At 37.9% G+C, this 26,860-nt stretch overlaps 1 protein-coding gene across 1 annotated transcript in view; it reads right to left on the bottom strand.

Moving 5' to 3' along the window:
* Window positions 1-398: 398 nt before the first annotated feature.
* The window catches only part of KNTC1 (kinetochore associated 1), a 31,060-nt gene continuing 4,598 nt past the window's right edge, over window positions 399-26,860 (bottom strand). The window contains exons 11-64 of the mRNA XM_005524560.3: window positions 26,678-26,790; window positions 26,310-26,364; window positions 25,566-25,664; window positions 25,164-25,207; window positions 24,996-25,061; window positions 24,833-24,908; window positions 24,532-24,657; window positions 24,349-24,438; window positions 23,743-23,808; window positions 23,300-23,361; window positions 22,793-22,904; window positions 21,943-22,086; window positions 21,711-21,767; window positions 21,527-21,628; window positions 21,174-21,290; window positions 20,556-20,699; window positions 20,187-20,285; window positions 19,654-19,757; window positions 19,427-19,532; window positions 18,923-19,057; window positions 18,396-18,515; window positions 18,002-18,071; window positions 17,856-17,923; window positions 17,187-17,479; window positions 16,831-17,003; window positions 16,551-16,648; window positions 15,607-15,748; window positions 15,091-15,147; window positions 14,377-14,540; window positions 13,789-13,896; window positions 12,969-13,097; window positions 12,392-12,508; window positions 11,901-12,010; window positions 11,469-11,673; window positions 10,779-10,868; window positions 10,405-10,576; window positions 9,971-10,029; window positions 9,622-9,838; window positions 9,092-9,165; window positions 8,030-8,240; window positions 7,821-7,930; window positions 7,414-7,463; window positions 6,989-7,067; window positions 6,333-6,451; window positions 6,071-6,206; window positions 5,704-5,799; window positions 5,026-5,082; window positions 4,644-4,698; window positions 4,493-4,556; window positions 3,822-3,951; window positions 2,863-2,952; window positions 2,205-2,350; window positions 1,324-1,414; window positions 399-1,055 (exon numbers count right to left, since the gene is read on the bottom strand). Coding sequence (XP_005524617.3) covers window positions 1,008-1,055; window positions 1,324-1,414; window positions 2,205-2,350; window positions 2,863-2,952; window positions 3,822-3,951; window positions 4,493-4,556; window positions 4,644-4,698; window positions 5,026-5,082; window positions 5,704-5,799; window positions 6,071-6,206; window positions 6,333-6,451; window positions 6,989-7,067; window positions 7,414-7,463; window positions 7,821-7,930; window positions 8,030-8,240; window positions 9,092-9,165; window positions 9,622-9,838; window positions 9,971-10,029; window positions 10,405-10,576; window positions 10,779-10,868; window positions 11,469-11,673; window positions 11,901-12,010; window positions 12,392-12,508; window positions 12,969-13,097; window positions 13,789-13,896; window positions 14,377-14,540; window positions 15,091-15,147; window positions 15,607-15,748; window positions 16,551-16,648; window positions 16,831-17,003; window positions 17,187-17,479; window positions 17,856-17,923; window positions 18,002-18,071; window positions 18,396-18,515; window positions 18,923-19,057; window positions 19,427-19,532; window positions 19,654-19,757; window positions 20,187-20,285; window positions 20,556-20,699; window positions 21,174-21,290; window positions 21,527-21,628; window positions 21,711-21,767; window positions 21,943-22,086; window positions 22,793-22,904; window positions 23,300-23,361; window positions 23,743-23,808; window positions 24,349-24,438; window positions 24,532-24,657; window positions 24,833-24,908; window positions 24,996-25,061; window positions 25,164-25,207; window positions 25,566-25,664; window positions 26,310-26,364; window positions 26,678-26,790 — 5,865 coding nt within the window. The 3' untranslated portion in view covers window positions 399-1,007. The remainder of the gene's footprint in view (window positions 1,056-1,323; window positions 1,415-2,204; window positions 2,351-2,862; window positions 2,953-3,821; window positions 3,952-4,492; window positions 4,557-4,643; window positions 4,699-5,025; window positions 5,083-5,703; window positions 5,800-6,070; window positions 6,207-6,332; window positions 6,452-6,988; window positions 7,068-7,413; window positions 7,464-7,820; window positions 7,931-8,029; window positions 8,241-9,091; window positions 9,166-9,621; window positions 9,839-9,970; window positions 10,030-10,404; window positions 10,577-10,778; window positions 10,869-11,468; window positions 11,674-11,900; window positions 12,011-12,391; window positions 12,509-12,968; window positions 13,098-13,788; window positions 13,897-14,376; window positions 14,541-15,090; window positions 15,148-15,606; window positions 15,749-16,550; window positions 16,649-16,830; window positions 17,004-17,186; window positions 17,480-17,855; window positions 17,924-18,001; window positions 18,072-18,395; window positions 18,516-18,922; window positions 19,058-19,426; window positions 19,533-19,653; window positions 19,758-20,186; window positions 20,286-20,555; window positions 20,700-21,173; window positions 21,291-21,526; window positions 21,629-21,710; window positions 21,768-21,942; window positions 22,087-22,792; window positions 22,905-23,299; window positions 23,362-23,742; window positions 23,809-24,348; window positions 24,439-24,531; window positions 24,658-24,832; window positions 24,909-24,995; window positions 25,062-25,163; window positions 25,208-25,565; window positions 25,665-26,309; window positions 26,365-26,677; window positions 26,791-26,860) is intronic.

Raw genomic sequence — 26,860 nt, 5'->3', positions numbered from 1 at the left:
CTGGTCCCACAGCTGCAGGGACCTGAATGTATTTAACAGCTCCCCTTTCTCACAACTGCTGTAACTTTCCAACAGAACAGATTTTTATCTTTTGCCTCCCACAGCAGAATGTTTAGAATGGGGGCCAGTTTCCTTGATCTCTGGATTATGACTTTTCCGTCAGCTGGAACTCTTATTTCTGTGTCATGAGCTAAGTAACTAAATTTATTCAAAATAAACCTGCTTTGCCCTGGAAAAAAAGACATTTCAGGCTGGTGTCTCAAGAACCTCTGGCTAATTGTACTTCATGCAGTCAAAGCAAAGTTGAACAGAAAACCTTGGCACATGATATTCAGGGAATTCTATTGACTGGAACATCAATTTATTGACAAATTCACAATCAAGAGGTTTATAGAATATTGTAAGGGGCCAAAATGGAGATATATAAGTTTATTTCTTTCTAATTTATACTGTAAGGCCAAAATTGACACACAAGTTTGTTTATTTTTACTGAAATGCCAAAATTGATGCATAAGTTTATTTCCTTATTTATTTTTACTGTCAGGCCTAAATTGATACATAAGTTTGCAAAGTTACACTTACAATTTGCCTACAAAATATTTTACATGAACCACACCCCCTGCAGCTTTATAAAAGTTTATCACAGTGATAACAAAGTTCTCTTGCTGTGGATGACATCTCAGAGTGGTCCTGACAGCAGGCCTGAACATGGGGAAATACAGAAGTAAAGGAAATAAACTTTGCTCCTTCCCAAAGTTAAAGTGCTGAGTATGAACTGATGACTACAAACAGGAAATTCTGCTGTCAGTCTGAACTGTTTTTGTGGGGGTGGAGAATGGAGAAGCAGCCTAGAACAGCTGGAAAAATGTGGAGAGGTTGTGGATGCTCTTGGTGAAAGCTTTGGAGTTTTAATCTGATGATCTCTTGAGCAGTACAAGAGTTCTGAATGCACAGCCCCCTCTCCTGCCAGGAGAGGGAGGAGGGAAAAGGGTAAATCTTGACCTAATTTATGGCACTTCCAGGACACAAGACCCCTTTGATCCATTCAGGTACATCTGGAAGGTGAAAGAACAACATTAATAGGGCTTAGGAGAATGGGATGTGATCCAGGACCTGGGAAAGTCCTTGGAAGTGATGCTTAGCATGGCAGAGCCTTGGTTCAGGTACAATGAGTTATTTGAATTAATGAAGGGTTATTTTATTATATACAATACATGTTACTAAAGTAGATCAGCTAAAAAGTATTTTTGCAAGAAGTTGGGTGAAAGTCTTTAGATAAAAAGGAGAAAATACTGCCTGAGGTGCAGAAATGGTTTGTTTTACCTGCAGAAGATGAGAGGCAGAGACGTCTGCCAGAGCAGGGTTTCCACATTTCTCTTGATACTCCTGAATCAGGGCTCTTGCATCATCAAGGCTGTAAGAAGCAAAAGTTGATCAACTTTGTCAAATGAAGCTCTCTAAAAAGACACCAATTTAGGCAAAAAACCAAAGTATGATCCCATAGCTTTGAAGTCAGATGGGCCCTGTCATTTCCCAGTAGAGAAAACAAGCCTGGCTTTTTCCCTGGGGCTGTTAAAAAAACCAATAAATATAGAATGTAAATGTTTATTGGTTCCTGTCCCAGTCTGAGTGTGGGATAAGTGGTAACAGTGCCCTGCAACCCCCAGGGTTTGGGCTCTGAGTGTGCCCAGGTGTGAGAAGAGCCCAGGTGCTGTGAGACACCCACAGGTGAATGGGGCCCAACCCAGCTCTGTTTGTGGTTTAAGTGCAGCACAAGAGGTGCTTTGAATTCTTGAAAACCTCGTGTCAAAACCACCAATTCTCAAGTCTTCAGTAGAGGCAGCTCATTTATTTTTTTTTTTCTGAGTATTCTTATTGCTGAAGCTGTGACTCTGAGCTGGATTCACCTAAAGGTAAAGTCAAGGTTTTGATTATTTCACTCTGGTTGCTTCATTTTAACTCCATTTGATCTGATGCTTGTCCAGGCTTGACAATCTGTTACTTGGTCTTGAATGGCTGTAAAACTCTATCCTAGTGAGGTGCAATTTATTTCTTTATTAACCTAACAATACTTTAAAAATCCTTGAAGACTAAGTATTAGAAAACCTCCATGACTTCAAATAGAAGAAAATAAAATAAAAGTGAGATTTAATTTCTGTAATTACTACCTGTTACACCTGGATTTTTACCATTTATTAACTTACCAGTTATTTTTGACAAAATAATCCACCAGCTCTTTTATTCTGTGGGTGTTTATCAGGTGTTGCTTTAACAGTGGATAATATTTGCTTTTCCAAAACTGTTCGTACAGCTTCTCATTGATGATACTGTCCAAAACCAAAGAGCTGATCTGTAGATTTAAGTTTTAGTAATGAAAAATGTTAATATTTTAGACAAAAGAGAATTTAGTTTTGAATGGAAGGAGCTCATAGTTTTCATATTGGACTCTATAGAGAATGGGCTTTTTTAAAAAAAAAAATAATTTTTTAAGTGCTGTGAAATGGCAGATTTTATGAAAACTGATCCCAGATTCAGAGAGAGAAGTGAGTTAAACTTGCCCATAGGGAGGCAGCTCAAGGCAAGACAAAAGTGCAGTTTCTTAAACCCTTTTAGCTTCAAGTACTTATTAAAAAAAGAATGTGGTTCTGCTGCCCTCCAAACAGGCACAGCCCTGAGCATAGGGCTATGTACAAGTTTTTCAGCTGCACAACATAAATGAAAATGTATTTTACATTTTTTGAACATTATGTCAAGTAAGGCTGGACAAGATCAGAGGAGAGAATAGAAGAAGGTCCTGCAAACACTTAGCTATCAAAAAAGCCTCCAAGCCAAAGGGAAGTGAAGTAAATTTTATTTATTTACCTGGGAAGCAAATGCTACCAATTCTCCAGTGTCCATGTGTTCATCCAATTGTTGCAGCACAGTTTCTTTCTTACAGGTTGATAATAAACCCTAGTGAAAATAAGTTACAAAACATTATTATTCTGTGATTGATTAAAGCAGGAACTCTCCCTTCAGAAAAAATATTTGATTTATTCAGAAATTTTTAGAAATTCTGGGTGCAAGCACAGAATTATCAAACCAGGATCTGTGTGCTTGGACTGAAAGTGTTTTTAATTCTCAAATGGTGTTTTGCTGTAGCTGTCACAGGATTTTTTGACTCATTGCCAGCAGGCCAAGTGTCTTACACTTCAACTGTGATTTGGGGAACCCTTTCTGAGTGGAACTTTCATGACTGGAAGTCTAAGAATTTTAGGTACCTGTACTGGTCCCAGTTTGCTGGTGACAAATATGAAAACAGCCTCTAATGCTTCATCTGGGAGAACAATGCAGAGCAGAAATTATGGAAGCAAATGAGAAGAGAAAGGAAAATGTCAATGATTGTGAGGATATGGCTTTAAGGCAGAAGGTTTCTATCACAATTTGTACATATCAGACATCTTCCTTGGAAGTCAGGAGCTTTCAACTCTGCACCCTTCCAATGTAGGATTCAGTACTTTTCTTACAATCTGCTCTGGCTTGGCTTTTACTGTTTTGTTTTTAACCCCATTAGTTTTATGTGTGGGATCCCATAAAACATCCTCAAATTCTCTAAAGGCAAAGTCAGATGACAAAGCTACTGGGGATGACTGAACTTTTAAAGTAAAAAAGAAGAGGAAGTGTTCACATGATCCCTGTAGAAGCCTTTGAGGGTGGCAAATGTTGAGCATTTATCAGCAGGGATGTGTTGAAGTTAACTGGAATTTGCCTTTAATCTGCTCTGATGAGCAGGACATGCTGAAGGACGTTTTCCTTGCAGAGACACAAAACTTCTGATTTACCTGAATTTGCTGCTCTCTCCCTTCAGAGTGAGGAATGACCAAAAGGCACCCCAGGGCAAAAGCTGGGAGGTCCAGCTGGGTGTATTGTTTAGCAATTCCAACCATATCCAGGTCAGCCAGGACAGGACACCTTCAGGAGATCAGGAGAGAAGTTCTCAGCTGTGATTTGTTTAACTGCATGGCTCAGGGCTGTCAGCAAAACTGCCCTGAGATTTGGGAGTCAGGTAGAGCAACACATTTCTGCCTCACATTAATTTCAGAAATGGCCAAGCAAATTGAAGTTTCACTGAATACAAACTCATGAGGATTTTCTAGCCTGAAAAAACTCCCAAATCACACCTCCAGTTTCTCTTTCTAGGCAGCCTGTTTTGAGGGGAATTGTTGGCCACCTGCCCAGAGCAGAGCTTTGGTACAGATGTGTCTGCACAGTAGTGTAGGCTCCCTGTACAGATAATCTTTAGGGTCCCTCCCAACCCAAATCTTTTCCATTTCTGAACTAACTTTGGTTCAAGTCAGGCTCTCTGAGCTCCTGGTGGGTCTTTTGAGCAAGTCAGAGCATTGTGGTGAATGAAATAATTCAGCAGCGTGTTTTTTACACTGCAAAGGCAATACAAGTCTGGTTTATGCACAGAATGTTCAGGAGCAGTGTTAGGTCAGGACTGGGAACTCACCTGAGCAGGATCACAAAGCACTCCCGGCACTCCTGGAGCTGTTTGGGACTTGGTGGACACGAGGCTGAGAAAGAAAGAAAGAAAGAGAAGAAGGTGTAGTAAATCTACCACCAAGTTACTCCAGGAACAGGACAGGGAGTTACAACCTTACCTGTGAGGAAGGGGGACAGGACCACATTGCGCCAGGCTCGGCTGAAACTGGGAATCTGGTGGCAACAAAGTTTTTTTTTCAAGTTCCAGCCAAAACCAGGTGTAACTGAGTGTGTTACAAACACAGACACCCCAACCCACTGCACCTGAAAGAAGCCTGTCAATATTCCTTTTTATTTATCCTGGATGAATGGTTCCCTAACATTGCTTTCCTTAGCTCAGAGTCCAAGATTTAGGCATATTCTGTCCAATGTTTACTGCTATATTGCACTGTCATAGAAATAATAGGAATTCAAAAAGAATCTTTTCATGGCTGACACACAAACACTCCAAATTCCTGATAAGTGAAGAAAAAGATGGGGAGCCAGACAATGTTTGCTTACCTCCCATAATGAAGGAATCCCAGTAATTGCAACCAAAACTCTTCTTAGATACTGAATCTGGAAAAAAAAAAAAAGTCCTTTGGTGTTTCTGAAGATTTGGCAATAATCTATCTTGCATTTAGCTTGTTTTGTCTGCAGGATGCAAAAGAGTTTCTCAAGGTACCCATGTTCCTTTGACACCTATGGAAATTTGCTTTGTAGTTTAGTAAATTAAATTATCAAGCACACTGCCAGGTACATCTGTTACCTCCTTAGGCACCAGCAACTTTACATAATATTTGACAGTCACAGGCAATTAGGATTCTGAATGGCAACAATCAGGATTTCCATAGTCATAAATACATTTCAGGGGTCATGTATATATGTACACACATGTAAATACATATATGCACAGTTTGTGTATATTTGCACACAAGAATGTGCCTATTATGTTATAAATTGATAATACTATGAAGAAAATTTTCAATTTGTTACCATAGGATTTATTCTGAAAGGCTTTTAAAAAATGGAAGTATAACAGTTTAAGATCAAAATTCAAATTCCTCAAATCTTCACCAGTTCAGTATCTCAGAGCTCAAAGTAACCACAGTTTATAGCTTCTTGTTCTTCACAAATCACTGGGTAAACCCAACCTTTTTCTTCCCTTGCTGCAGGAATTTATCCTTAAAAATTCCTTACCATATTGAAGCCCAGGAGTTTCTGTAGGAGGCCATTCCAGAGCTGGGGATCATAGACTTTGTATTCCAAACTCAGCTCTGTCACCAGTCTGACAGCCTGAAGGAGAGCAAGGACATGCTGCATTTTAGCAGAAATTCATCCTCTTCAAACCTTTCCAAGCCACTTCCAAAATTATTGTACACATGGGAGGAAAAAAACCTAAACCATCTACATGTGGTATTTTATTTTCTAATTGTAGGAAGGGCAAAGCTTTTATCTGTCATTTCCAGAGTATATTGAAGAAAAGTGCTTAGAAGAGCCTGTGCTTTGCAGAGGTGTAAATTCACACAATGTGTAACAAAATTTACAAAGGATTTAAAAATCCTACCCTGGGTTCGTGACTGTGATTCTTCCATAGCCCTTTAATCATGCCTTCCTTAGGGCTCTTGTGGAATGATTCATAAGTGTATGCAATATTCAAGGTCTCAAACTCTGCCAGATAAACGCAGCACTTCAGAAAATACCTGTGAAAATAAACCCCCCAAAGCAGGAGTTAAGTGATGTTTGTATTTTAATCCATGTATCTGAGCTCAGGATAACAGTGAAAAATGTCCTTCTGTTGCTTTAATATGTAAAAAAATTCCTCTTACTTGACTTTCTCAATGGGTTTCTTGAAGAGTGATTCCACAGTGTCGGTATCTGCCAGGTAGAGCAAACACCTGAATGCTCTGGTCCTGTGAGCAAACGTCAGCTGAGTGTCACCAAAGGGCTGAGGGGGAAAATACAGTCCCAAAGTTACAACAATTGTCTGAACAACTAGGAAGGGTCATCCTAGGTGTGTATATAACCCTGTAGTTTTATAGATTTCAGACTATTAATATAGGAAAGAAAAATATTTGTGATATACAGTATCACAAATATAATTCAGTGTGGAAAATCTGGAGGTTACAGTTCTGCTGAAAAAATTTTACCACTCTGCTTTCATTCCACCCAAAGTGAGCCACTGTCTTCCACCAGCTTAAGACACACTCTAGAAAATGTTTCATGAAGTTGTTTCAGGTAATATCAGTAATAAGTTTAGAAAACCCAGAGTTCAAGGGCTGTTCTTGAGAGTTAATAGCAAAATTCAATGAAAATCACAGTTTTAACCCAAAGGTTGGTGAAGGGGGGAAAACAGAGCTCAAACAAATCACAAACCATCCAAAACACAGATGCAAAGGCCAAAAGTTGAAGCTCTTGCAGTTAAGCAGATGACATTTGATTTTAATAAGAGGTAAAAAGCTAAAACAAGAATTTAGCAACTCACAGATGTGTCAGATGCTGTAATTGCAAAAAGCATTCTTGAACTGTAATCCATTGGGTGAGACTGAAGTAGGTAAATAACCCTGCGAAAATGGGTTTGTTTTTAATGCAGGTACAGCTACTGAAATACAACACATCAAATGTCATTTAAATGTAAATATTTCACTGTCAAAAAGAGAGCAAGGATATGAAAAAGGAAGGGAAAAGCTTCAAAAAGCTACTCTTAAGCACCTACAGATGTAAGTTATTGTCAGTGGCATTTTGTGGTATAAATAAATACTGGATGATTCAAAAGTGATGTCAGCAGAAAGTGAAAATAAGAACAGTGAGTTCTGAATCACACCCCACTGTTAGATTTCTTGAAAAAGCCATTTTTAACTGGCAAGTTAAAAATAGTTCACCATATTACAGGTAAGACAACACACACACCTTCGGAGTTCTTCATCCTCCTGTACATCTCCAAAGATTTCTTGGGTTTTCTTTAAAAAGAAATGAAAATTTAGATGAGTTTTCCACATTGTTTGGATAAATAGCTGGGCCATATCCCTACTTAAAGCAGTGTTTGATGAGGGTGATCTATTTATGACTGCTTTACTACTTCAGGCTGCACTAAAGGGAGGGTTTGAATCTCTACACAGAGAGAAGGAAAAGCATTTCAAATCCTTCACACCACAGACATTGGTGTGCTATTTTAGGAAGGTTTTAAAATCTTAGATTCATGAGTACTACAGGCAATTTGTACAGAATAGCCTCAGATTTTTTTAACAAGTCATGTTTAAAAAGCCCATATTTTATATAACTGGTCATTTTCCTTCAAACCCAAAGTGATGACTTACCCCTGGGGGTGGTGTGCTTGGACACAGCCATTTGGTCAGCAGTTTGTCACAAATTTTGTTCATATCCAAGTTGTTAATCTCAGCAATCTCCTTGGCTGCCACATGGATATCTACAGGAAGAGGTGCATGCAATGTTATATCCAAACCAGAACTGGGGTTTTTAAAAGAGCTTCTCTTTGCTCCTTTGAGCCTGGATGATGGAAACTCACCTGGATAATCTCTGCCAGCTGGATTTTGGAATCTCTGGTCTATGCTGTGGTGTTCATACAATAAAACAATCAGATTTGCTGGTTTCCCAATAGATTTTAGATGCTCCCCGGTGTTCAGGTTATTTGCAATCAGGACATTTTCTGTTGCTGCTCTCTTATACTGCAAGTGTAAGTTCCTCTGGAGGACTTCTGCTTTCTCATGTTGCTCATCCTTTAACAAAACACAGTTTTACATAAAAGAGTTTACAGTTTCACATAAAAAAGCCTCTTTTACTCAAAAGCACAAGAAAAATAATCTTTTTACAGACTGGACAGCAGGATCTGCTCTTCAGAGATGTCCCCACAGTTGTACCCACAGGTATTTTTTCTGCTAAGGGGATTAACCACATTGCTCTAGCTAGGAGAAGTATTTTTTAAAAAAATGTAAAGCTACACTGTGAAAGAGCCAAATAAAATATGTACAGGTAGGTAAAACTAAGAGATTTTTGAGGTAAAATGTAGAAGGAAAAAAGGTTAATATTAAAATTCACAGCTGCTCAAATTTCAGTTTAATTTTGGCATAATTCTCTCTGATCATGTGACTAAGTGCAGAGAACTATTTAGGGTTCTTTGTGCCTCAACAACTCCATAGGAAGTTTGGATTTATCACCAAAGCTGAGATTCACCTTTCCCTGTGAAAGGTGAATAACAGCTAAAGAATCTTGGAAGAGTAAGGAAAAATTAATAATGCTATTGATCAAAGCTGGATCAGCTCCCACCTCATTCTCCTGCAGCAAGAAAAATGCACACAACAGGAGGAAGAACAAATTATTCTTCCCTAAAACTGCCCATTTTTTGTCCAAGCTCCAAGAACACCAAGCCTGATTTTTGCAGAGTTTTTTTGCAGAAGAATATTCCAGGACAGACTAGATTCTTCTGGGGGTGACTTCCCCAAAAGTATTTCCCATATCAGTGTTGGTTATGGTACAATTTACACACCACTGCCCAAAACACCAAAAATTAAAATACAAACATTAGTATTTTGTAATAACTTCACAACAATCTGCAAGCAGTTTCCATTACCTCAGCTGTAGTACTCTTCAGCCACTTCTCAGCCAGATAGAGACAGAATTTCAGTGCCTGGACATGGTCAGGACCTTTTTAATATTTTTAAGAAAAGGGAAAGAAGTAAATAGATTAAGTATTCTTTAATCCTTCTTACAATTTTCTTTCAAAAAATTAAAAAAAAAAGTAGAAGCTATTTAAAACACCAGGAAATATTTTATATCTAAAGAGCAAAAAAATATTATTTATTTGGATTCAAATAGAGGAGAAAGTGATTAAATTTGGCTTAAATATTAGCTCTTGATGGAAAACTTGTCTGAAGATGGTGTGAACATGGAGAAACTTTTGGCAGGACAACAACTATGATATCAAATGGATGTTTTTCTAACCTATTGCTCCCAACTGGATGCAGGAGACAAATTCATTTTCATCCTCCAACTTTGCAGGGTGTTATTCAGGATCAGTGAACAAATGTTTGTTCCCACCCTTGCTCTGCTTGTCCCAAGCCTGCTCTCCCCTATTCCTTCCCCATCCCATTTGCAACTCACCTGTGGGGAATTCCTGGGCAATCTTGTGAGCCATGGCCACAGCCCACTCTGGGTTGACTATGGACAGCAAATAGGACTGAAGTGCCTGCACAGTTTTGACAGTTTCCTTGTTAACAACAGAGGTGCAGCCACTCGTTCTCATTTTGAGTATTTTTGGTTTCAGTTTTTTTTCAAAGACGTGTCGAACTGCAGACATGTGGAAGGTATCCAGGGAAACCTGGAAAAATGGTAGAGTAAGAGTTGTCAGAGCTTCTACATGGAGGCCAACATCATGCAAAAGAAAGATGGAAACTTCTCTTCTTAGGGTGTGGGGGAATAAGATTAAAATCAATTCCTTCTGTTACTTTACCTTCATTAGTTTGGAAATCAACAGAAGGGTTGGGAAGGTTTCCTCACTGAGCTCTGCAGCTGAAAAGGAAAAGTTGCCTGTGAGAGTCTCACAATCCACTGGCAGCTCCCTCTGTGAAATTAAGCACTTCCAGTTTATTGGTGGATGGGGACCTCCTTTGGGAGAGAAAGGATCTGATCCTAATTATCCCCACTGGGCTGGAAACTGGGATATGTGGATAAATTTTAGAGGTCTTAGGAGAGGATTTGAGGACAAACCCTGCACTGTATTTATCAGCTTCTCTGGGCAGCAATTTGGGAGCACAAAAAGTGCTTTCAGAAGTAGTTGTGATGGAGACTGCATTAATGAAGAATTACAGTTAATATACAACATAAACTGCGGCACTTTGAAAGTCAGAGATGGCAGAGGAAGGGAATTTGAGATCCTGAACTTACATATAACGTTCCAGAAACACTGGGCAGTTCTGAAGAACAGCAGGTGAAAGGGCAGCCTGGTGTGAGCAGCTGGAGACAAGGCAATCATCTGCTCCAAAACATATTGGTGTTCTAGGTCCACTGGTGGAGAAATCCTTGTGTAAGATTTCAGATGTTTGAGGAGACTCAAAGCCTGGGAAAACAAAAAAGAAAAGAAATCAGAAAATATAAATGGCTGAGAAATTACTATAAATCACTCTTTAAAGGCTATTTTCTGAGGGAAAGATGTGTACATGGAACAATTAATTTAATTTCAACAGTGCTGAATAGCTCCATCAATAAATAGACAAAGCAGAATTGGGGTGCCATTAGCAAGGTCACACATCTGGACACACCTGGCTCAGCTGGATGCTGGTGTTCTTCTCATCAGCACTTTGGATCACTCTCAGGACAATTTCCAGAGTTTCATAGTCATAAGGATCCAGCTGTTCAAAATAACAATCTGTTTTATAAGATCTTACATGATTTGTCTTGTAAAAGTATACAAATGTGTTGACTTTTCCCCAATTTTAGTACTAATTGCTGTTTCTTCAGTGTTTACGTCGATGCACCATGACATAATTCTCTAAAACACTTTCTTAAATCCTAAAACAAGGCAGCAGGATTTTGCAGAAAGACCAAACAATTCAAGCAATTCTGCTGAAAACAAACCCCCAAAACCCAAAAAGCTCACCCTACAAAAACCCTAACCTTCAAAAATACAAAATGAAACCCCAATCAAACAAAAACACCTCCAGCATATAATTTTTAGCCTCCAACTATTTTTAATGTAGAACTTTTCCAGTGTACTTAGAAATTACTTTTTTGTTTAATTTTCTGTCTGGTTGTAGAGAAGCAGAAAACTGAAACTTAACATTTACAAGCTGTAAGAAAATGTGGAAAAAACACAACCTTTTCAGTTTCTGGGGAATTATTATTATATGTCATTCAAGTGACATGCAGTAATTTTTAGATGCAGATTCCAGGGAGGTGGCTGTGTTGTTTTTTTGTTTCTGTCTTTATTTTACTTTTTTTTTTTTTTTTACCTTGTACAATATTCCACTGAGGCTCATGACCAGGTCTTTGGTGCTGCTCAGCAGAGGAATTATTTTTAGTGCTCTAGCCAGTAATGTGGAATGAGGTTGCTTCTCACTGCTTTCTGCAGAGTCATCTTCAACATCATTTGAGTTCTGCAGCAGGAGGGTTTCAATGCAAAGCTGCAGTGCAGCATCACTGTCCAGCATGAAAGTGCTAGGAAAAAACAGAACATGATTTTCTCTGTGAACTTTGGTGTCATCAAAGATTTTCTTTCCTTAAGAACAAATTAATCCAAGGGCAGGATGTATTCTGGATAGCTTTTTTTTTTTTTTTTAAAAAATGGACAGTTTTAATTTTATATTAATTAGGATTTATTTAAAGCAGACAGATTTCAGTGGCCACGGTTGTTTTTACAGCAATTGATTTAATGGAATCGGTACCTGCAGTAATTCAAGATGAGATCTGTGTCTACTTCTGGGTTTTGTACCAGCACTCTTATGAGTTCTTTCTTCCTTATTGGTGGCTGTCTAAACACAGTCTCAAAAGAAATCTGCAGATAAAAACAAATTCATCTTCTTAAGAGAGTCTTTTAGACAACATCAAGACTAATTCCTTACACAGTGAAGCTTTGACTTCTTTTAATTTCAGTCTGGACACTTTCAGAGCAGGAAAAAGCAGCAGATTTGCTGATTATCTCCTGTGACAAATAATACTTTAGAACTTAAATTTTCTTTTGCAGACCCCTCAATTATTGCATTTTCATTTCTGATTTTATTTATGCAGACAAGCAGAATGAAAAATCAAAAACAAAACCCCAACTTTGCTTACATTTGAATGGGAAATCTGTCTGAAAACTCATACACATCTCAGATTATATTATTAACTGATTAGTTTTTAAAATCCTAAAATAAGTAAATAAATAAAAACTTACACCAAATTTACCAAGCTGGATACCCCATTCTGCATCAATAACCAATTCCTGGAATTTTCTCTTTTCTTCTTCCTCACCATATTGGTCAGCAAGCTCTGCTCCCACCAGAGCTACTGCCTAGAATGAAGGAGAAGGGAAGTGAATACAAGTCTAATAAATAATCTGAAAATCAGGAATCTTGAGCTCTAAATCCTTAGAGGAACTTCAAACAACTCATAAATGATCCCACAACTGTGTAAAATGAAAACAAACCTCAGAGGTGTCAGGGCTACCCCACCTCCTGAGCTGGCAATTCAAAGGTGCTTTAAAATTAACTTTCTCTAAAATATTTCCCTAGCATTGTAGAAAGTAATACAAAAGGTACTTTTATCCAAAATATAATGTAGATCTAAATTATGATGGGACCTGAAATTATTTATTTCCAGCTTTGGAATAAGTCATGATGAGGTTGAAAATCACATTCATATTGACAGCAGCTTCCCACTGTACAGAGGCAGCTCCTCTCCCAGGGCCCTAAATGAAGGATCTCTTTGACATTCTCTGTTTGCTGGAGAAACTCAAGGCCTTGGGAATTTACCGAAACTCTTCTGTAATTCTGCCAGGAATTGTTTATGATCTCCCACAACTTATTGAACATCTCTTCCTTGGGCAAAATGGTGCAATAGCCCAGGGCCAGGTTCTGATCAATGACACGGGAGTTGAACACCTGTGGTTTGGGAGAAAGAAAATTATAAACTTTAGGAATTTATTTAATTTCTTCAATAGGTCTCTTTGTATCAAGTGCAACACAGGAAAAATACCCCATAATTTAGATGTGTATTTGGTCTTTAAGTTAGGGAGGAAAAAGAATAAAAATACATTTCAGGATTTAAAATTTAAAATCTGAATATCCTGATGCCAGTCTGAAAGTCACTTCCCTTAGTCTAAGCTGCCTTAGAAGATGGTAAATTGCAGGTTTTGCACAAAGATTTTTAAAAACTCCCCCCACCTAGGAAAACTACCAATCTAAAACAAATCCAGGATTTCAAATGAGATAGAGAATACCTACAGATCCTAAAAGCCATTACTGTCATTTGGAACCCTAAAGGATCCCCTAAAGGTGAGGCTTCCACTGTCCAGAATCTTCCAAGCAGAGCAAATTGAGCAGGAACAAAGAACCCACAAGGGGCTCAAGGACCCTTTGAAAAAGGCTCTTCAGGGAGGTTGTTGAGACACCACTGCTAAAGGTGTTTAAAGATGTGGAGATGTGGTGCTCAGGACATGCTCTAGTGGTGGACTTGGCTTTAGTTTAAGGATTGGGCTTCATGATCTCAGGGGTCTTTTCCAACTGAAACAATTCCATGTGGCTGCCAGGTAGAGCAGAACAAAGTGACTCACCCTTCCCAGGGGATTCTTACCTTGTGTAGTAAGTTTAGGGCAGAGGTCCTGATTACTGAACTGGTCCTCTGTTTCATAGCTATGAGGAAGCTTCTGGTTTCAGTGAGTAGCAGATCGCTCTCATGTGACTGTTGTGAAGAAAACAGCACCTAATTAAAAATAAATTCTAAATCTTCAACTTCTTGTCATTTACAGCATAGTAGGAGGCACTACAGTAATTGTATTTTCAGATTTATTTAAAGCCTCACAAAGTTTTCTTCTAGATAGGAAAAGGATTTCTGTTTTCCAAGTGCTTTTCAATTGAGGAATGGTTCTTGAATATTCTACTTGTGACTTTTCCCATGCTAAATAATGATAAAACAACATGAAAGAACAGAGTAAACCATTAGCACTCATTCTAGTCTCTGCAGGAAGGCCAGGAATAAAAGTTCAGTTCTGAATGCACCTTGCAAAGTAAGAGGACCATGAAAAACAGGGAAGGAACCACCAGCTTCTTTCACAAACTGACTCAGCATCTGATCAAGTGGTGCTAATAGAAGGTCATGATGAGACCCTTTCCCCTGCCTCCCAAATCCTTAGAGAATCATTCTAAACTTGCTAAAAGTCACCTTTTCACTCAGGGCCAGATCTGTGGTGTTTGAAATGCCATGCTGGAGGCAGGAGCCGAAGGCACAGAGCGTGAGCTGCAGAGCCAGCTGGAACTGGCTGCACTCCAGCAGGTTCTGCACTGCTGCAGAGAAGGGAGATCCAACAGGCAGCAGGAAGTTGTGTCCTGTGAAATATTTTAAAAACAACCTCAGAAAGTAATTATGAAGCATATTGTTCCTGGAGTTCATCTAGAGCAGTTTCTCTTTTTTGTCATAGAAGTTATGACTCAGGATATGCCTTAGTTCCCTTTAAAACATAAATTCTCAAGGTTTTTAACTTAATACAGATTCCCATTTTAGTCCAAAATGCACAGATTTTTGACTAGAAGTTGTCTTCTTGGACAGGCCTTGATGATCTTCACTCACAGTGGTAGAACTTTGGTCCTGAAGTACAAGTTTTGAGATGCTCAAAAATCCCACGGTGGAATGGTGGGAATTACCACCCAAACTGGTGACTTCTGTGCTGAACCAAACCACCCCCTAAAATACGGCTGTAAGTGGAACATTTAGGCACCTGTGAAAACCCCCTGTGAGTCAGTCATGCTTGTGTAGGGTGAATTTAAACCTCATGTTTTCCAGCAGTCTGTTTAAACTTTCATTGTGGTGGATCTGCCCTCATGCCCCTGGAATTGGGTGATTTTTAAGGTCCTTTCCCACCCAAGCAGTGTGTGATACCTTCCATGAATGTTCTGTGTGCCAGGCTTTGAGACTCCAAGGGGTACAGCTTGCCCTCTGAAAGACAGAAAATGCTCATCAGCAGTGTGACAGGAACTCAGCAACACCAGCAAGTCTGAGAGAACCCTAAAAATATCACAGAACATGACATAAAATAGAGACACGTGAACCCCAAGAGCCATTTGCTGCTATTTTTAACTGTGCCTGCTCAGAATTTACTTTCAAGCAGGGAATATCTCTTAGACTCACAAAGGAATCCAACAGTTTTCAATAATTACTGTGTAAATCCCTTGGATGAGATAGTCAACATTAAACTCTTCATGTGTGGAAAGATGAACCAAACCCAAAGTCATCTTTCCATTCTCTACCCTCTGATGGGTATTTCTACTGTGAGTTTGTCTGAGATTTCTGAGGTGGTAATTTACACACACAAGATGAATTATTTATATTTCTAGATAAAAATCAATAAGAAACATAGATTTTGTATTGTCTCAATATTAAGGAGAGCAAGCTTACCATAAATAGGCACAACAGCAGAAGTGAGTTCATATGCAACTGGAAGAGATGTCTGAGGATCCAGGACTATCCCGTCTTCTTTAAAGAAATCATCATACGTCCACTCTTTGTAAGGATCTTTGTCTCCTCCAGAAGATGTTGTCTAAGTAAGAACATTGTCAAAAGTACACACAAGAAAAAGCAGAGTTAATGAGTACACTAACAGGTTTCTGTTTTGGAATACAGGAATAGAACATGATGTTCTATTTGAAAGTAGTAATTCTGTTAAATGGCCAATGGCAATAAATCCATTTCCTACCCAGAGTGGCGACATTTGTCTTTCATGTTGCAGTTGTTTAGTTGTAAAGCCAAAATGTACTCTTATTCAATTTAATGGAGGCTTTCATAAACATTTTTGGCCAAATATTATAAGCAAACATTTTGCAAATGGACCATTTTCTAGAAAAATAATATTTTGTGGATAAACAAGCCCAGCCACTCTGCTCTACTCCACTCCAGCTGTAAGAGCCCATTCATTTCAAGTAGCCTAAAGCACTGCTTGACCTAAACAGAAAACAAAGCTGCTATTCAAGAGCTTGATCATCTTAAAGTTTTACAGAACTGTTGGGAAAGCTTCCACATAATATATTCATTTAAAAACCAAACCCTCCCTGCCATACTTTCAAGTCAGCTCTCTGCCAGTCCTGGCAGGGGCTGTTTGATAAAAATCACTATTTTCAGCAGGATTTATTATACTGAAATGTAAGTGGAGAATGCTACTTGTGCTTGTCCCACAGCTGCACTGCTTTCAGGACTCAAATCAGTTTATTCTTTAAGCTGAAGAACACACAAATCCTAGGAAATTTTTATTTGTGGATTTTTTTGTTGTTGTTGGCTTTTTGATTAAAGAGTGCTGGAGAAATGAGAGGGAAAATAATACATAGAGTGAACAGCACAGAAAATACCTCTGCTGTAAATTCATAGTTGTCCATTTGGCACTGTCCATAAATTTCCTTGGCAAGTGAAGTATATTTACAGAGTTCCAGACAATCCAACACTAAATCTGTAAAAAATATTAAGATAATTAGCAGGAATGGAAGGTTCATCTGTCCAATTAAAAGGAAACAATATTGCAGCACTGATTTTCATAGATGCAGATCTAGAAATTCACTTGGTTTTCAGGTTTATTGAACACTGCTTGGAAAGCTGGGCTCCCAGCATGAGGGAAATGGGAACAGGAATTACCTGGACTGCACAGTGTGGCTGCTTGGCCAGCCAGCTCATGGATCACTGCTGGAAGATCCATCCCATCAGGAGTGATCATTGGAACATCAGCTCCCAGCATATGGCAAAGCCTTTGACACACTGCAAACAGCAGTTTCCCTGTATTTCCATTCCAGCTGTTTTCATAGAACTCCCTATTAAGAAAGAGAAGGATGTTAAAAAGCCAGTAGTTCTTAGGGCTTTTACATAATTCTGTTCTAATTGTTTAACTAAAACAAAGAAAACTTTACTTTGCTCTACATAACTCAAAAAAGTGGCAGAAACGGTTCAGAAAAGCCCATTAAAAGTGATGATCTTGAAAAGTTCTGCAGTTTTACCTGCATATATTGACAGCCACTTCCACTTTTCCATCATCCAGGGCTCTCAAGGCCAATTTTTCTCCCAGTTCATGCTCTGAGACTCTCAGGAGCAAAGCTAGTCTGTACAACCTGGATTCAGTGGTCGGGCTTTTGGGCTTGCCACATTTTGAATTACAATTCGCTGCTTGCACATTTCTAGACTTGGATGCAGATCTGACATGTTCGTAAGAGCTTATGTGATCCTCAAGAAGAGCAGATATCAGTGAAGGGTTCCTGTATTCCTCATCTGAGAGAAAGATATCAAAATACTTCTGCAATGACAACAAAAAAAATTATATATTTGTATCCATGTTACTTCCTTTAAATAGCTTTTTTTTACCTGCTGTCCTGAGATCTTAAAAAATTTTTACAGCACTCTATCATGAACTCTTTGAAGTATCAACAATCAAGGCTTTAGTGAGAGTATCTAATTTTTGGTTTAAATAGACAACTGAGTTCTAATTGGGAACTTCTCCAGACTAGATTAAATTGCTAGATTAGCCTTAGAATCAATTTGAAGTCAATAATAAAAGCAACATTTTCACGCACGTTGTAAGTACAATTAGTTTTTAATATGATCCATGTAATAAGAGCAATTGGAGTAGCTACAGTAAATCAAAAGGGATTTAAAACAATAGAAATACCCACCTGCAAGGTAGCAAGTGTTTCAAACATCTTTAGGTTTTCTTCACATTCACATTTCTTCACGGGATTGTCTGTTGGAGGAGAAAAACCATTACATTTTGATTCCATTTACACAAGGAAGAGATAAGATGCTGAAGTTGTACCTTTACCTTTTTGAATGCTGAACCAGTATTTAAGGACTTCCACCAGTGTCTTAGTCATAAACATTTGTGTTTTTTGCTGCAGGAAAGGAAGAGATTTGTTTTTTGTTGTTAAAATGTTGCCAGAACAGACTTGGGCTTCAGCTCTTAAAGTACAATGTAATGTTCCACAAACTTCTTAAGCAACAATTACCAAGTCTGAGGTACAGCCAGTTGAAAAGCAAAGGAAAAGAAAGTTATTTTATATATTAAATCCCTTATAGAACTCTTGGAAAACAGTAAATATTAATAGGTGTAATACGTGTTTATTCCACAGTCTGTTAGCTCTCACAGGAAATATTTACACCTCTTCCTTTTCAGAATAGCTTGTGTGCACACTTTGTGGTGTGAAAAGCCTCTGTACCTCTTCAGGATCATCTGCTCTGTTCTGTAACGCCAGTCTTCCCCACAGAGTCAGTCTCTCTGCAACTTCCTCAGCCTTAGCAAGAGGCAGAGATTTTAACAAAGTCAGAGATTCTTCTCCCTGAAGGGAGAAAAAAAAACAAAATTAGAACAGAAATAATAAAAAGGAAAGGGCATTTGCTTTTGGAAAAGCTGAGTTATGTATACATTCTTGTTCTGATGCAATGGCTGCACAATGGCCATGAGGGTAAGCAAAAACAATACATAAAAATACGTAGAGACTTCAGTTCCAAACTCATCTGTTCATAACTTTCACCCTATCCTGCCATAAAAGAAGGATAAAACTCTTACAAAGAACTCATTTTCAATGCTAAACATAGGCAGTTAGGTGTCAAATTAATAATTTGAATTAAAAATATGTATACAAACTACTTACAAGATTTCAGCGATACAACTGATACAATCTTTTATCAAGATGCCTCAGTGTCTGTAAATTGCAGGATCAACTGCCACGAGGTATTTCCCTACCCTTTCTTTGTCAATCAGGTCCATCATCCTCAGGAAGTAGACTTCCCCAGTGGGCAGCATGTAGGCTTCCACAATTTTCAAGGCATCCTCCAAGCAAGTAGGGGTATCTTGTTTGAGAATGTATCTCACAAGCCTCTGTAAGAAGAAAACAGAGATGGACTTTAGTTGGTTGATGTACAGGAAAACAAAGGAATTAGTTCACACTACTTTACCAATGGAATTGTTCAGTTTGTATCAAAAGCAAGTTACCTGGAAGCTTAAAACTTTTATCTAGAGAAAAGCAGACTAATGTGTAACTGGGAGAAAACAGGGCCTGGGGAGTGAATTAGCTTGGGAACTCTGAAAATTTGTCTGGTTCCTCAGGATATCAAGGAACTTCTCCAGAAATACTCATGTTTTCTCCTAATGAAGGGGAGATGTTAAAGAAACCCCAAATTGTAAAAAAGAATCGCCAAGTGCTGTTGACTGAGATCTTTGGAGAAATCTAAAGTCCTGCTAACTTACCATTATCATCTGCTTGTCCTTTAAAAGATTGGTATCTCTTATCCCATAGGCTCTCAAAAGCTTCTTCATCTCCATCAGTCGGTAACTTTCCTGCAGTAGCTTCACTCTGGGGACAAATTCAAGCATCATTAACTCTTTTGCTACCCCCAGCTATGGGATTTAACCATCACACCACCTCAGACACACAGTATTTCCCCAGCCAAGGGTAGCCTGTGGATGCTGCTTACTTGACATGATTCATTTCCAGGTGCTGTTTGACCAGCTGCTCCACTGCTGTACTCCATGGCACCACAGCTCCGTGCATTATCTGCAGGACTGCATCAAATTTCAGCTGCAAAAGGGACACAAACAGCTCACTTTTCAAAATAAGCTTCAAAGTAGTCCCTTGAAGTACTGTTCACATGTGACTGATCCTTTAGGAAAGTATTTTATTTCCCTGCCCAATCTGCACTTGCATATAGGGCATTTATTGCCATCATATGATGTGTCAAGTTTGATTAGAAAATGCTAGCAGTCATTTATGACACTGTGGTTCCATACATATTAAAATTGGTGAGTTTTCCATGTGATGACATCACAACTACAATTATATCCTCAAAAAACATCGCAGGGGAGATGACTAAAATAGAATAAGAGGACAACACACTATTTTCTCCTCACAGTACTCATTAAAAATGTCCTCAGAGAATTATGTAAAAATAATGTTTTCTCTGAACTGATGTGTTGGAGTCACTAGATGTCTTTCAAAAAATGTACTTACATCTGTGTCAGAGATGCAGCCAATGACAGCCACTGCCTTGGCCTCCCAAGCAGTTTCAAACACTGAAATAGATCGTGTCCTGCAACGCTCCAGCAAATCCTGTGTGTTTTGATAAAGGTGATTAGAACATTTGAAATCAGAAAAATAGGAGTATCTTATAATATGAACAAAATTGTAAAGTTTTCTGGTCATTAAGGGATTGATACATAACTGAAATGGTAACTATCATTAAGTTCATTGACAGGAATAGGATTAATCTAAATTTAAGCTGGGCCTAAAACTCAGTTGTAAATTCAAATGTTCATTGGACTTGGTTTCTGCTTTCTGATGTTGAAATAGCTTCCTTCAACAGGAAGAAAATATGGATACCTTGACATACTGTAGAAGCAACTCATCTTTTTGTAGGTTGTGCTCACACAGGTAGGGTTTAATACACTTCTCCAAAATTGATGGGACAAGCTCTGGTGCCAAAATTTTATCAAGCATGCGAAAGACAATAGTGGTTGCATTTTCCTGGGAAGCAGGTGGGAAAAAGCCATGTTAGAACATCAGATGTCAGTGCAAGGCCATTTACATTTCTGATACATAATCCAACATCCAGAGGCCACTGAAATCAACTGAAAGATTTCCAGAGCAAGAATCCCTCTTTAGCTCAAATAAACCCTTTCATTTACAAAGCTTTTCTTGTTCAGCTGTACTTTCAATTTCTCTGTTGCCAATCCTTGTTCCACAGTATATGATCTGTAACAACCTGCATTACCATGGAGTTTGAGCGACACCTTCTCACAGTGTCTTATGTTATATTTAAAACCTGAGTTGAAAGAAAATTTGTAACACAAGTTATCAAATAGTCTTAGCTTATGAATGGAAATTTAACCAACATCGATCAGGACTCCTCTTTTGTCTGACTTTAAATTACATGCAACAAGATTCTTCTCCTTTTTAGAAGAAACTGAAAACCACTTTTTCAAGCATCTGCAGGGTTACCTTTTCAAAATGACAGAATGCCAGCCTGCAGTTGTATTTTCTGTACAGATTTCTCAATTCTTGTAAATCATTTACCAGCTTCTTTAACCTCTTTATCTCTTCACAGTCACCACACCTCTGAAACAGTGTTGAGAAGTGAAATGTTAGGAGACAAGACCATTAAGAGGCTGTCATCAACTTTTTTTAAATCTTTAAGGACAAGAAAATTGGAACTTGGTTCTTTCTTTTCATGGAAATAAGTCAATCTTCACCAAATCCGCCAGTGACCTAATAATCATCCACTCCTGCTCCAGCACACAGCATCTGTTTGAAGTTTCTTAGTAACTAATTCTTATTTTTGTTACATTTCTTACCAAAGGAGTCCACTTGCCAAAAGCTGTCACTCCCAGTTCGCCTTGATTTTTACTTGTAAAAAATATTTCTGCCACTTGGAGTCCATTTTCAGGCCAGTTTGCCTGTCCAAAATAATTGATATTAGCAAACTATATTATACATCTAGAAATACAAGATATACCAAGTTTCTGAAGTGTGATTTACCTTGTCAGTTAATTCAAGGTTTCGAGCAGCTTGTTCCAGCCATTTTGCTAATATTTTCTGGAAAGCACAGTTATAAGTAGAGTTATATTATCTATCAAAGCAAAATTTGCCATTAGAAACTTCTTTCAAAAGAAATAATTTCAAATATAAACTCTAGGGAAAAGAATCCATGAATTCTGGAGGTCTGACAGTAAAGTCATCTTAATATTTACAGTTCTTAAGTCAGTCTCACCTGTCCATCTGGCACAGCACTTCTTGAGAAGGGGATCACAAAATTTTTAAGCCATACACAAAGTTCCTTCAAAGGGGCAGTGAAATGGATGGCATTGAGTAAATCCTTCAGCATTTTCTCATCAAAGCTGCTTTCAAAATCAGCCTAAAACATTAAACCAGAACAATTACAGATCCATGAATTTTATGTTCATCTGATACTCTGTAGAGCTGTTCCACTAATAGGAAGAGCCAGTAAATTTCACAAACACAAAGAGAAAATCTCAGTAGTCATAGACAGAAATTAATATGCCTGTTCAGTAAAACTACAGCTTGGTCTTTTTAAATAATTGAAGGAATTTCTTTATAAATCACACTGCTCTATTACTTTCAGACTTGTTCTATAGTTTTGTCTTATTGAGAAAACAAAAGACATGGAACTGAAAGTCTTGCACTAAAAAATAAAAGCAGCACGCATGCACTATCTTAAATATGTCATTCAGAGTAAGGAGTCTGTGTAATAATTTTTAAAGGATTTTAAGGTAGACAGCAAATGTCTACTTAAAAATTCTGAGAGCTGTGCTTGCAAGAAAGTGAATGGAAGATTACAAGAACTGCAGAATAAATTAAATTGCCATGACTTAGAAATTATTTCTGACATCAGAAATAGCAGTTTATTCCTAAATCAATAAGGAGTTCAGCCTCCTAAGCATCCAGGTGAACAGGTAATCATTATGGTAATTGATGAGATTCTGCCATGGACCTTTGCTTCTCTGAGGAGCTGTTTTGTAACAGCTCCTGTGAAATTAGGCTGGAAAATTGAAGAGATTTAACCCTCTCAATAAATCCCAGAGATGTCTGTGCCACCTCACCTGATGCCTAAGCCAGAGGTACTGTGCACAAGCCAAATTTCCTTCTTCCAGCTGAAAAACAATAATCTTGAACATGTCCTCGTTATTCAGGAATTCCGTCCAAGCAATGCCACTAAAAGTGAGAGAAGGAAGAGAACCTTTGTTAAACATCATTGTCAAAGGAATTGGGGGGAGAATTTCAAAGCTCTTCTACCTAGTGCTGTATGTTGTAAGAAACAACAGCAGTGGTGCTCTGTGTTTAGTATAAAATCGTAATCCCTCCTATACATATTGAACTATAACAAAAAAATTTAAGTATTTGTGCAACAGATAATTTGTGTTTTCAACATACAGGACAACTCAACTTCTCTGCATTCTCCCTTCTCCACAGCATAGGATGGGAAGCTTCAGGCAGAGAAGGAAGAGCTTGAAGTTTAATGAATTCATATTAAAAAACTAAAATCATCTTAATTTCCATGGTACAGGCTTAACAATCACAATTAAATTTCCTTTAAATCTTAAACAAACCTGAATTTCTCTAGTCCAAAAGCTTCACAGAATGTTGTAAGCCTTGCCTGAGCTCTCAATACCTAAATGCAGATGAGATTTAAGGTTAATATCTGGCTTAATATGTTGTTACATTACATGATTAGAACACGGATTCTCCTTGAAGGCAGATGAGGCCAGTTTACAACAGGACTAAACAAAATGAAATACCTAAAAGTACTTTAAGAAAGGTTCCACCTTCAGTTTATGGAGCATCTGAAACTGAATCCTTCTATGACTGAAGGAATAGTTTCTTTCTGAATCTGTCATTACTGTGGTTCTCTTTCATACTATAAAATATATTTTTGTTTAGACTTTCAAAAAGTTCAGTAGGGATTTACGGTTACAATTTGAATTTACAGTTTGTAAAACTCTACATTACAATTGTTTATATAATACTGCAGATCCAAGAAATTTGTGCTCACCTCAGCTATGGATACTGAAGCCCCATCAGATGGTGGAGCATTGGTTCTATTATCTTTCTTCAAGATCTGAAAAAAGGACATGAGGGGGTTTGGGCTGACAAGTCCAGAGAGGACTGTGAGAGCAGTAAAGACAGGAGCAAAAAGTCAGGATTTCTGTAAATTGAGATTTTACAATGTTAGATTGGATCTAACCTGATCCAGTCTAATCTGGTTGGATTTCTGCATGGATGGAGGATCAGACACGTAATGCGTATCTCTCTGGTTCTGTTTGATAAGACTAAAATAAAAACCAAAAAGGTGACCTACTTTGAGCTTTAGTTTGAAAATTAATATTTTAAAGGTACTTAAAAAAACTGCTACTCAAAACGAAACCATGCTTTCTGATGCAAAAATAAAACAGTGAGCTCTTTTTTGCCCTTGAGCAATACCAAGAAGGAGGTTGGAACAAGACTTACTGCTTCTTCATGGCTGGTTACATAGGATTTATAATGCCTTTAGTTTCGCCTTTTGGAATGACTGTAACTGGTTTGTGCCCCTCTCAAGTTGCACAGAAGGGTAGAAGAGAAGTTGAAGAGTAGAAGAAATAGAAACAAATAAACCCCTTACTCTGATTTTAGCATAATTCAGCATTTCTCGGGTGGTTTCATACAGTGGCCACGGAGCATTTATGCAGTAATTCACAACAAACTGGTTGTCCTGTTTGCATAAGGAAATAACTGAAATGAATTACAAGATCCTTTATAATTTGAATTGCTTTAGTAGGGAAAGAGGGTAGAAATAAAAACAAACCTGAATTTTTTGCAAATTTTCTTTGGCTTCATTGCCAAGATCCAGCAAGGCTTCCTGGCCATAACTCCCAAGAGAAGCTGAAGCCAGTTTCTCTAAAATGGTGTTTGCTTTTACTTTGTATACAAGCTGTTTAAAAATAATACAAGTATGGTGAGTTATTTTATAAGGTAACATTCCACTGCCTTGGTAATATTTGTAATATTTTTAATACTTTCTATTGGACTATAGGGCAAGAACCTGACTCATAATTTCAGTTATACTCTTTAATCTCAAATGTGTTTATCATGAATGAACAACTCACCTCAACATCCAGTCCAAACTGAATAGCAAAGTTCTCTGCTTCAGTGAATTTGTGTTTGTGCAGTAAACGACTTAGTCTGGGGATGAAATAAAATAAAGCACTTCAATATAAGTCCCAATATTAAAAAAACATATAATACAGTGGTTTTTAGAGAAATCAGTACCTATTTTCTGGCAAGGCTTCAGTTAAACTTCTCATCACAACTATAGAAACTGGGTCTTCAGAGGGCCTGAGGATGAGAGGGAACTGTGTGAATTTATCACCTCTGTGTGGAAGTAATCTGCTATTTTTATATAATAATGAGCTAGTTACAAACAAAATATTATCTTACATCTGATGCTTTTCATGAATTCCTTCCAAGAAGTAAATTGTATCCTGTAGTGTGCAATGACAGAAACCATCAGGTGAAATGAAATAAATTCCAAATAAATCCAGAGCATTTTTCTATCCTGAGAGAACTTGAAAAACTTCCCTCAGTAACAGCAGCAGGAACAAGTGGCAGTGCTATTAAGCAGTGCAAGAGACCTCAGACTAAATTTAAAGTTTTCAGTTTGCTTCATAACAGGGTATTTTTCTCTATCCTTTGAGGACATCACTTAATTTTTCTTTGTATGGTTCCTGCATAGTTTCTAGCAGAAATTGCTTCTGACCTAACAGTACCCTCTTTAATATTTACACATATTAACACAACTATATTTCTTATAAGAACAACAAAAAAATCATCAAAACCTACCGTGCAAATCCCACTTCGAACAAGGGAAGAAACAAGAGACACTTCCAGAGAATAGAGCTGTTGCATAGTGGGCAATGTAAAAACCATTACACTTCTCATCTATTAAAAAAAAGAGAAAAAACAAACAAAGAAGTCAGAATTATTTTTCTCTCTTACACTGGTGAGGAAGCAACATTTGCAGAATAACTTCTGAATTCTTATAGAATCAGAGGGCAGTATTTGTAGGACTTTTTATGAAATGCAGATGTCCAGTTTGAGGAAGTTTAATGAAGCTTCAGCTGTTGCCTCCCTCTCTCTCTGGGCTTATTATGCATAATTCAACAGGTTTAATCTAATTTTTATATTGTATAATGTTCATCCTGCTATTTGATTTCAGCTGACTGCACTGACTGTACCTGGGGGTAGATGCTGAAGGCAGCAGAGACATTGTTCTAAAGAAATCTGTGAAGGGGTGTAAGATAATAATAAATTCTGCTGCTCTTCCTTGTCTGCCTACCTTAAAAAACCAAACAAACAAACTCCAAACCCATAAAAACCCCAGCCAGGGACAGCTTGGCCTGGTCACCACCACAGGAATCTCAACAGCCCTCACTTGCCAGACCCTGATATGTAGATGTCCACATTTTAGTTCCTCAGAGTTCTCTGTGCCCCAAATATTTTGCCACCTCCATCCCTCTCCCCCTTTTTTTCCTATGAGCAATTGCATTACAATTAAGGAATAGAACACAGATAAGGAGATTATACCTGTTTGTCATCTGGCAATGTCATGATGATCAGTTTCACATTGGCAAGCTCTTGCCTAAAGAATGAGAAAGAGACAAAAGAAAGCAAAATTTCCTGTATGAATCTTAGGTTAAAACTGTGAACTATTTTTGCTTCTGTGTTTTAGAAAATTTTGCATTGCGTGAAAACAAATACATTTAAAAATCCCTTTATAATTTAATATATAGCTCTATACATTCTAGCACTTTCTCACACTTTAGAACAGTAGTTAACACTTTTTCACACATTCTGTTTAACCTTAATTTTTAAGGAAATGAATTTCTAACAAGAACATGCTGTTTTGCATTAGCAAAATCTAGCACTCAGGACTGGTGTAACACTCCACTTACCACGTGACTTGAGAGGAATCTGACTCAGTAGTGAGAAGAAATTCTTCAATATGCATTAAAGGCCAATCCCAAATTAAAGTGAGAGAATAAATATCCCACATGCTTAAGATGTTCTAGATGAAAAAAAATCAGACATGAGTTCATATTTTCCTCATAGAAGACAGTTTTGGAGCAAAATATTGT

The sequence above is a fragment of the Pseudopodoces humilis genome, chromosome 20 (assembly GCF_049639895.1).
Source record: "Pseudopodoces humilis isolate 2021_Gansu_Grassland_sample_001 chromosome 20, ASM4963989v1, whole genome shotgun sequence".
In the NCBI taxonomy this organism is placed as follows: domain Eukaryota; kingdom Metazoa; phylum Chordata; class Aves; order Passeriformes; family Paridae; genus Pseudopodoces; species Pseudopodoces humilis.
The sequence above is the reverse complement of the archived record's forward strand: the minus strand, read 5'-3'. Positions and strand labels throughout refer to the sequence as shown.